The sequence below is a fragment of the Oncorhynchus masou genome, chromosome 19 (assembly GCF_036934945.1).
Source record: "Oncorhynchus masou masou isolate Uvic2021 chromosome 19, UVic_Omas_1.1, whole genome shotgun sequence".
Taxonomy (NCBI): Eukaryota; Metazoa; Chordata; class Actinopteri; order Salmoniformes; family Salmonidae; genus Oncorhynchus; species Oncorhynchus masou.
This window is the reverse complement of record NC_088230.1, coordinates 1,084,035-1,094,744: the sequence shown is the minus strand read 5'-3', so window position 1 is coordinate 1,094,744 and position 10,710 is coordinate 1,084,035. Positions and strand designations below refer to the sequence as shown.

The 10,710-nt window shown below is 45.5% G+C and overlaps 1 protein-coding gene across 1 annotated transcript in view; it reads right to left on the bottom strand.

Moving 5' to 3' along the window:
- Positions 1-3,595: 3,595 nt before the first annotated feature.
- LOC135505691 (MAM domain-containing glycosylphosphatidylinositol anchor protein 2-like) overlaps positions 3,596-10,710 on the bottom strand; it is a 452,039-nt gene continuing 444,924 nt past the window's right edge. Inside the window, exons 16-18 of the mRNA XM_064924737.1 lie at positions 6,143-6,273; positions 5,844-5,943; positions 3,596-4,591 (exon numbers count right to left, since the gene is read on the bottom strand). Coding sequence (XP_064780809.1) covers positions 4,503-4,591; positions 5,844-5,943; positions 6,143-6,273 — 320 coding nt within the window. The 3' untranslated portion in view covers positions 3,596-4,502. The remainder of the gene's footprint in view (positions 4,592-5,843; positions 5,944-6,142; positions 6,274-10,710) is intronic.

Genomic DNA, 10,710 nt, shown 5'->3' with positions numbered 1-10,710 from the left:
AACAAAAAAAAGGAAATAATTCCCTTTTCCCATGAACCCAACCAGACTCGACAGCATTGACAGTACATGTAAATGTTATAATATCCTAGTAAAACGTACACAATATGAGACGAGGTTGTTATAATGCTCTACAATGGCTGCCTATCATTCTGCTCTGTTTAGTTATGTATGATATTGTTTCTTCACATGTGTCTGTTTCTAATCACACCTATTGTACACTGCATATGCCCGTACCTGTACACAACCCGCTTGGACCAAACCAGGCTTATATTTCCAGGACTATGTCTTCTCATCACAATACATTTTCTGCGCCATATAAAGTTGCAATACCAACCAAATGCCAACTCTATAGCAACCAAATTCTTTGTCCTTCATTGTCTCGTTCGACAACGTCTGGGACTGGTCATTTGTCCACATCATGTCTTTGCATTCGTGTTCTTTGGATGGGTGACACTGTATGAACGTTGACGTACTCAATGATTGTGTGTTTCTGAGGGGGTCTACAAGCCTGACTTCGTCTGAGCAGGGTCACACACAGTATGTGTGCCATACATACTGCATTTTATATGTCGAGAGCTTATATGTTGTGCTTCCAGTTCTCCAACATAAAACATTGATCATAAACCTTTATAATAGAGCTTCTTTACATGTACAAGTTATACAAATAGGTTTAGCTTGTGTTTCCACCATCAGTGTTTGATACTTCAGCAATGCAAAAGGGAGACAACAAGAAGATAAAAGGAAGTCAAAGTCAGATAGATTCCCAACAGAAAAAATATAAGAAACAAGACCAACAAGTCCTTAAATGTTTTTTTTTTTTATAACCAACAATGTACGGATTTTTTTCTCAAATTCTTTTAGTCTTTTTTTTAAATTCTTTTTTTTTACAATATGTTGTTTTTAAAAACCAGCTAGTTAAGGTAATGGAGGGTCTTAGGTAGCTCTTCCACAGTCAATCTTCACAGTTTGTGTAAAAGCAGAGAAACATTCTCGCTAGAGTAATAAAATATCAATATTATTATTGTCGACATTATTCATCTTTTTCTCACACATTGTTGGATGTAAATGATGGAGGTGTGTGGAGGGAGAGCGTACTTTATTCCGTCTAACGTAGAGCCTGCAGTTGCCACGTCCCCTCCCTGTACAACACAATGGTTTATTTAACAGCAGTTCTTTAAAAAAGGTCTGTTCAGCTGGGATGGAGTCGCTTTCGGGAAAGAGCGAAGCAATCGATCGATAGCGAGTGTCTTTGTCCTCTTACAGTATGTGATCTCTGACTGTCATTCTGAGGAGCTCCACAGTCTCCTCCTCCCTTTGTAGTCCATTGTTTTTACCCAGTCTCTGCATTTTCACTTTTAACTCTTTTTTATTTAAACAGCCACAACTGCCTGGCTTGTGACCACTTGCAATAGTCCTGTGACCTATGCCCCCCCGGTCTGCCTGACTTTCCTCCACCATCCTTTCCCTAAAACACACACTCACACATGCAGGCACACACACGACTTGAACTGAATCCCTCTGAGCAAGTGTGCCTCCCACCAGCACTTGTGGGTCAAAAGAAACATGTCGAAAATAGCCCATCATGAGTGACAGCAGAGGAAACATCATCACCATCATTGGTGTGATTGATGTTACCATTCCGGTTCGCAATTCGGTCTGTTCTGTTTGTAATCGGAAGGCACTTTGTTTCATGGCAGAAAGTGGCTTCTGTTCCTCAGCTGCAGGGGTCGGCCTGTTGGCTTGTGGAGACCAGAGAACCTCTCTTCTCATCCGTATTCCACCCTTCCCCTCTGGTCTCCATACTCCTCCTCTCCACTCCTTCCCCTCTGGTCTCCATACTCCTCCTCTCCACTCCTTCCCCTCTGGTCTCCATATTCCTCCTCTCCACTCCTTCCCCTCTGGTCTCCATATGCCTCCTCTCCATTCCTTCCCCTCTGGTCTCCATATTCCTCCTCTACACTCCTTCCCCTCTGGTCTCCATCCTCTACTCCTCCTCTCCACTCCTTCCCCTCTGGTCTCCATCCTCTACTCCTCCTCTCCACTCCTTCCCCTCTGGTCTCCATCCTCTACTCCTCCTCTCCACTCCTTCCCCCCTGGTCTCCATATTCCTCCTCTCCACTCCTTTCCCTCTGGTCTCCATACTCCTCCTCTCCACTCCTTCCCCTCTGGTCTCCATACTCCTCCTCTCCACTCCTTCCCCTCTGGTCTCCATACTCCTCCTCTCCACTCCTTCCCCTCTGGTCTCCATCCTCTACTCCTCCTCTCCACTCCTTCCCCCCTGGTCTCCATATTCCTCCTCTCCACTCCTTTCCCTCTGGTCTCCATACTCCTCCTCTCCACTCTTCCCCTCTGGTCTATATATTCCTCCTCTCCACTCCTTCCCCTCTGGTCTCCATACTCCTCCTCTCCACTCCTCCCCCCCTGGTCTCCATCCTCTACTCCTCCTCTCCACTCCTTCCCCTCTGGTCTCCATCCTCTACTCCTCCTCTCCACTCCTTCCCCTCTGGTCTCCATCCTCTACTCCTCCTCTCCACTCCTTCCCCTCTGGTCTCCATCCTCTACTCCTCCTCTCCACTCCTTCCCCTCTGGTCTCCATACTCCTCCTCTCCACTCCTTCCCCTCTGGTCTCCATACTCCTCCTCTCCACTCCTTCCCCTCTGGTCTCCATCCTCTACTCCTCCTCTCCACTCCTTCCCCTCTGGTCTCCATACTCCTCCTCTCCACTCCTTCCCCTCTGGTCTCCATCCAATACTCCTCCTCTCCACTCCTTCCCCTCTGGTCTCCATATTCCTCCTCTCCACTGCTACCCCTCTGGTCTCCATACTCCTCCTCTCCACTCCTTCCCCTCTGGTCTCTATACTCCTCCTCTCAACTCCTTCCCCTCTGGTTTCCATACTCCTCCTCTCCACTCCTTCCCCTCTGGTCTCCATCCTCTACTCCTCCTCTCCACTCCTTCCCCTCTGGTCTCCATATTCCTCCTCTCCACTGCTACCCCTCTGGTCTCCATACTCCTCCTCTCCACTCCTTCCCCTCTGGTCTCCATACTCCTCCTCTCCACTCCTTCCCCTCTGGTCTCCATCCTCTACTCCTCCTCTCCACTCCTTCCCCTCTGGTCTCCATACTCCTCCTCTCCACTCCTTCCCCTCTGGTCTCCATCCTCTACTCCTCCTCTCCACTCCTTCCCCTCTGGTCTCCATCCTCTACTCCTCCTCTCCACTCCTTCCCCTCTGGTCTCCATACTCCTCCTCTCCACTCCTTCCCCTCTGGTCTCCATCCTCTACTACTCCTCTCCACTACTTCCCCTCTGGTCTCCATACTCCTCCTCTCCACTCCTTCCCCTCTGGTCTCCATCCTCTACTCCTCCTCTCCACTCCTTCCCCTCTGGTCTCCATCCTCTACTCCTCCTCTCCACTCCTTCCCCTCTGGTCTCCATCCTCTACTCCTCCTCTCCACTCCTTTCCCTCTGGTCTCCATCCTCTACTCCTCCTCTCCACTCCTTCCCCTCTGGTCTCCATCCTCTACTCCTCCTCTCCACTCCTTCACCTTTGGTCTCCATCCTCTACTCCTCCTCTCCACTCCTTCCCCTCTGGTCTCCATCCTCTACTCCTCCTCTCCACTCCTTCCCCTCTGGTCTCTATCCTCTACGTTTCTCATCCACTATGCCACTGCCTTCCACATTGCCTTGGACGTCAGTCAGTCTGACCTACCCTTCTTCAACTCTCTCAATTACCCATCTCCTCCTCTCTGCCCCACATACCTTGGACATGCCTTCCTGGTCTCAGATACCTTGGACTAGTGAGCACAGTGTTGTGAAATACTTAGGCCGCTACCGGGCAAGAGGGGAGAGTGAACTGGGATGGATAACTAAACATTGTCAGAGTTTCTGTTTTCTACAGTACAGCACCAAGCCGAGAGAGAGACAAGGTCAAGGTGTGGAGGTCAGGTGAGGGTGACTGGGCAGAGATAAAAGTGTCCATGATGCACAGCAGGTGCAACTCAATGAGGATAAGATAAAACACAGAAAAGCTTTGATTCCATGTGTTTTGTTAAGCCCAGAAAAAATAATTTTGTTTTTCAAAAAGTCACCAATTTCTCAATTCCTCCACACCTTTCTATTTAACTTTCCTAATTGACTGGCAAAATTGTCCTTGTGCTTTACAAATAGTTATCCCAATGCGATAGTGAACACTCCCACTAAAGTCCAGGCGTCACAACACCTGGCTTTGCTTTGCGCTCGTAAAAGTGCTCACAATCGTGCGATTGGGGAGCAATTTTCTGGAAAAGTTGTCTCTTAAAAAAAAATTGCGAATCTTCTTTTATTACTATTTATGTGGTATTTTTTGGGCCCTCGTGGTGGTCTGTGTTTGGAACACCTCGCTGCCGCCTTTCTTGAATCTTTGGTGATTGGATGCTGAGGGTACAAGAACACAGACGCCAGGGTCGAGGTCGGTGCCGAGGCCAGGTCGGACCCGTTCGCCTCCGCCAGACGACGCAGGGCAGGGTCACCTTCGACCCCACAGGAAGGTCATCGCCAAGGTGACACTCAGCTGCCATATATGGGCGGACGTCGGCGGGGCTGAGGATCTGAGATCTAAAGGGGGCAGAGACAGAGACAGAAGACATTTAACAACAGTTGATGTCATCCTGACCCTGAAATCCCTTTTTTTTATTTCCTCCCCAAAATATCTCATGAAACAATATCCAGGCGAAGTCAAAACAATACATTTGATTAAAACGCATGCCTTTTCCACGGCGGCAGTGAGGATCATGTAAGATTCACGGTGAGCGATGGTAAACCATTTGGAGAGAGTTAGAGATGGTCCCCGACACCAGATTCACTGCAGACACACTGTCTGAAATGACTTACATTGGATCTGTTGGCCTCAGAAGTCTAATGACTGGAGAGTGTTTCGTTTACTTTAGTTTATTCAGATATTCTTCCTGGAGATATGCTTGACATTGTACATTTTTCTGTTTTACATGGTAGATGTAGATGAAATAGTGACCAGTCTATGCTCAAAATCATATTCATGGCTGCATTGTTATGAATGTATTCGTTTGATGAAAAAGCAATATCACATTAGAGAGGTCGGGAACAATTGGACCTAAGAGGTTTCCCTTTATTAAATTCATATAAAAACAATCAAGCACCCTTCAATCTGTAATCTAAAATAAAATTCAAACTAACACGTTTATCGCCCGTTTTCCAATTTTCTGTGTAAATGAAACCAGATGGGGGGGAAAGAAGAAAACAGAAAATGAAAAGGACAAAACGACAAAGAAAAAGGCACGGTGTATGTGTGTGTAACAGGTCCATTCCCCATCTTTAACCAGAGATCCTCATACTGTGAGGAACAGAGTCCTCCCCTTCCTAACTTGCCAATATGGCCGCCTCGTCAATTGCAGGCCCGTTTTTCGATTTTCCCTTACTCTCTCGGTTTGTTCCCCTCATTCCGCAATTACGGTGCTCCACTCCCTGCGGTCTGTCGCTCGTTCTGTCACTCCGTTCCGTCTGGACTGCTATCATTCATGTGATTACGGCCCCGTTGCTATGGCAACATCCACGGGTTTTATTTTATTTTTATTAATAGAGGCTAGCTGCCAGGTAGATGTGCTCCTCCTCATAGGCAGACAGAGAGCACAGATTCCATCTATCTACCCCCAAATCCTAACTGACTTCAGAACTGACCTTGGTTCTGCCTCTAGAAGCAACCATAGTCACATTTCTAAAAGGAGCTTACCCTCTCCCAAATCCTTATCTTATCCATCAGGGTGTTCAACATTCAACTATCCATAGATCAGCAATTAGGGATAAACTCCTCCTGCTGTGTTTTTGTGCTTACTAATGGGGGGTAGATCTCGACACTCTCCCTCCTCAAGGGTGACGTCATCGATTGCGATGTCCCCCTCGATGCCCGGACCTCGGATACCCTCCAGCACCACCTGAAGTGGGGGAAAAAAGAGAGCGAGGGAGAGAGAGAGAGAGAGAGAGAGAGAGAGAGAGAGAGAGAGAGAGAGAGAGAGAGAGAGAGAGAGAGAGATATTGCGGTTATAGGCCTTTAAGTTCAGGGATTCGTCTCATTACTGACTCCTGAATCGTCCAATCACACAATCATTCAATCACATGGCCAATCAGACTCACCTGGAAAGACATGGTTGGGTGGATGCTGACTTTGGCCTGTTTCCAGCGGTCTCCTTGGTTACCACTCAGCGACCACGCGGGCCCCTCGGCCGTTGTCTGACCCTTCTGTCTCAGGAAAGCGTTTAGGGTCCCTACAGATTAGAAAGAGGCCACATGGTCACACATGGTCAAAAGCGATCAGAGACGGTCACACCCGGTTAGGGTCAGATCCGGTCAAGCAATGCCAATAAGCATCATCCATAATGTAATGTTGTAGCGAGCTTTTCAGTGTCCCTAAAGGAAATAGACAACACGATCAGATATGGCCAGACACAGTCAGAAAGGTTCAAAAGGTCAAATGCTGCCAATAATCAGCTCAAGGGCCGATTCTATATCACAGTATGAATCAGAATATTGTTTTTCAACAGATGCTTAGGCCTTAACTTAAAGTAACATCGACTGACCGATATTCAATATGATTATTGTCATTCAGCAGACACTTTTATCTCAAGTGACTTACAGCTAACACATGAAGGCACGCAAAATAATCGAATCCACAACCTTTTTGCTAGTCCCATCTTCTACACCACCATTAAACCCACAGCACGGCCCACAGGGGTGACTTTCCTCTGCTGGTGATCTTAACCTTGTTTAATGCTAGTCCAGACTAGTAGAGTAACTGAGTCTTTGCGTTCGACCTGTGTACACGAGGCTTTTAACGCTATGACACGTCAATCCGATCGACAGCGTCATTGCATACCATTTTGTGTAGCTTTGCAGCTATACTGAGGGCATGTATCTACTATCTTTATTATTATTTCCCCCCCACCCACCCACCCACCTTTATTTAACCAGGTAGGCTAGTTGAGAACAAGTTCTCATTTACAACTGCGACCTGGCCAAGATAAAGCAAAGCAGTTCGACATTAACTTCTTGAAACTCCCCATCCCGGATCCGGGTTTGTGACTAAAGCCTCAGGCTCATTAGCATAACGCAACGTTAACGATTTCTGAAAATCGCAAATAAAATGAAAATAATGCGTCTGCTCTCAAGCTTAGCCTTTTCTTAACAACACTGTCATCTCAGATTTTCAAAATATGCTTTTGAACCATAGAAATTGACTAATTTGTGTAAGAGTATGCAAAGCTAGCATAGCATTTTGAGTAGCATTTAGCACGCAACATTTTCACAAAAACCAGATAACCAAATAAATAAAATCATTTACCTTTGAAGAGCTTCTGATGTTTTCAATGAGGAGACTCTCAGTTACACACCAAATGCGCAGTTTTTCCTGAAAGCGTCTGTGTGTAGGAGAAATCGTTCCATTTTCTACATTGCGTCTGGCTACCGAAACGAACCGAAAATTCAGTCACCTACAACGTAAAACTTTTTCCGGATTAACTACATAATATCGACCGAAACATGGCAAACGTTGTTTGGAATCAATCCTCAAGGTGTTTTTTCACATATCTCTTCATTGATATGCAGTTCGTGGAAGCTTGCTTTCCTCTCTGTATCCCATGGAAAAATACTGGCAGGTGACTTTTGCGAACCAATTTCGGCGCAGGACACCGGGCGGACACCTGGTAAATGTGGTCTCTTATGGTCAATCTTCCAATGATCTGCCTACAAATACGTCACAATGCTGCAGACACCTTGGGGAAACGACAGAAAGGGCAGGCTCATTCCTCTCGCATTCACAGCCATATAAGGAGACAATGGAAAACAGAGCCTCAAAAATCCTTGTCATTTCCTGGATGCCATCTCATCTTGGTTTTGCCTGAAGCTCACGTTCTAGGGCACGCACAGAGAATATCTTGGTATTTCTGGACACGTCAGAGTGTTTTCTTTCGAATGCTATCAATTATATGCATAGTCGAGCATCTTTTTGTGACAAAATATCTTGTTTAAAACGGGAACGTTTTTCATCCAAAAATGAAATAGCGCCCCCATAGATGTAAGAGGTTAACAACAACACAGAGTTACACATGGAATAAACAAAACATAGAGTCAATAATAGAGTAGGAAAAAAGAAAAGAAAAACTATGTAAAGTGAGTGCAAATGAGGTAAGATAAGGGAGTTAAGGCAAAGTAATTACAATATACCAATTAAACACTGGAATGGTAGAAGATGTATGTGCAAGTAGAGATACTGGCGTGCAAAAGAGCAAGATAAATAAATAAATGCAGTATGGGGATGAGGTAGTTGGATGGGCTGTTTACAGATTGCCTATGTACATGTGCAGTGATCTGTGAGCTGCTCTGACAGCTGGTGTTTAAAGCTAGTGAGGGAGATATGAGTCTCCAGCTTCAGTGATTTTTGCAGTTTGTTCCAGTCATTGGCAGCAGAGAACTGGAAGGAAAGGCGGCCAAAGGATAAATTGGCTTTGGGGGTGACCAGTGAGATATACCTGCTGGAGCGCGTGCTACGAGTGAATGCTGCTATGGTAACCTGGGAGCTGCGATAAGGCGGGGCTTTACCTAGCAGAGACTTGTAGATGACCTGGAGCCAGTGGGTTTGGCGACGAGAGTGAATCGAGGGCCAGCAGATGGCACTGTGATAGACTGCATCCAATTTGTTGAGTAGAGTGTTGAAGGTTATTTTGTAAATGACATTGCCAAAGTCGAGGATCGGTAAGATGGTCAGTTTTACGAGGGTATGTTTGGCAGCATGTGTGAAGGATGCTTGGTTGAGAAATAGGAAGCCGATTCTAGATTTAATTTTGGATTGGAGATGCTTAATGTGAGTCTGGAAGGAGAGTTTACAGTCTAACCAGACACCTAGGTATTTGTAGTTATCTACATATTCTAAGTCAGAGCCATTCAGAGTAGTGATGCTGGACGGGCGGGCAGGTGTGATTGGTTGAAGAGCATGCATTTAGTTATACTTGCATTTAAGATCAGTTGGAGGTCACGGAAGGAGAATTGTATGGCATTGAAGCTCATCTGGAGGTTAGTTAACACAGTGTCCAAAGAAGGGCCAGAAGTATACAGAATGGTGTCGTCTGCGTAGAGGTCGATCAGAGAATCACCAGAAGCAAGAGAGACATCATTGAAGTATTCAGAGAAGAGTCGGCCCGAGAATTGAACCCTGTGGCACCCCCATAGAGACTGCCAGAGGTCCAGACAACAGGCCCTCCAATTTGACACACTGAACTCTATCAGAGAAGTAATTGGTAAACCAGGCGAGGCAATCATTTGAGAAACCAAGGCTGTTGAGTCTGCCAATAAGAATGTGGTGATTGAAAGAGTTGAAAGCCTTGGCCAGGTCAATGAATATGGCTGCACAGTAATGTCTCTTATCGATGGTGGTTATGATATCATTTAGGACCTTGAGCGTGGCTGAGATGCATCCTCAGTATCCCTTGTATCTACATGTTGATGCAAACGTTGGATACATCCAATGTATATATCCACACAGAACGCACTGTAACTGCCTCTGCAATGCTATGCTGCGAGGCAAATGCAGCGTTCCATTGGAAATTAATGCACATCTGGTGTACCAAAACACAACGACGCTGTTGATCTGATAGATGCATGAAGGAATAATCTGCACCTGTAAAAGTACTGACTTGAAGTTCCTTTTACAATAATTCTCTTTACTCATAACAAGGAGGCAATACATTTGACTGCTTCCTAAACTCCCAACTCCTCAATATTGAGCGCTTGACCGAGCCTTCACAGTGCCTTCAGAGAGTATTGACACCCGTTGACTTCTTGTTCTTGTTGTTGTGTTACAGCCTGAATTTAAATTTGATTTGATTGAGATGTATGGTCACTGGCCTACGCACAATACCCCATAATATCAAAGTGGAATTATGTTTTTAGAAATGGTTACACAAAGCGGAAATGTCTTGAGTAAATAAGTATTCAAACCCTTTGTTATGTATTGCAAGCCTAAATTCAGTAAACATTTGCTTAACAAGTCACCTAATAAGTTGCATGGACTTTGTGTGCAATAATAGTGTTTAACATGAAGTTGGAATGACACTCTGTATCCCACAGATACAATTATCTGTAAGGTCTCTCAGTCGAGCAGTACATTTCAAACACAGATTCAATGCCTTGCAAAGAAGGGCACCTATTCAAAAAGCAGACCTTGAATATCCCTTTGAGCATGGTAAAGTGAAAAATTACAGTTTAGATGATGTATCCATACACCCAGTCACTAATAAGATACAGGCGTTCTTCCTAACTCAGTTGCTGGAGAGAACGGAAACCATTCAGGGGTTTCACCATGAGGCGAATGGTGTCTTTAAAAATGTACAGAGTTTAATGGTTGTGATAGAAAACTGAGGATAGATCAACAACATTGTAGGTTACTCCACAATACTAAGCCAATTGACACAGTGAAACGCCTGGACAGGATACACATATTCCAAAACATCCTGTTTGCAGTAGGCCTACTTGTAGTAGGACAAAGAGACGTGTTTTCTCCACACGAGGCTTCTCCTTAAACACAGCAGGACTGTTTCCCTGAGGCCTTGTTTAAGTCAAAGAAAGTGAGAGAGAGAGAGAGAGAGAGAGAGAGAGAGAGAGAGAGAGAGAGAGAGAGAGAGAGAGCTATACATCCTGTCCTTTTGTCTATT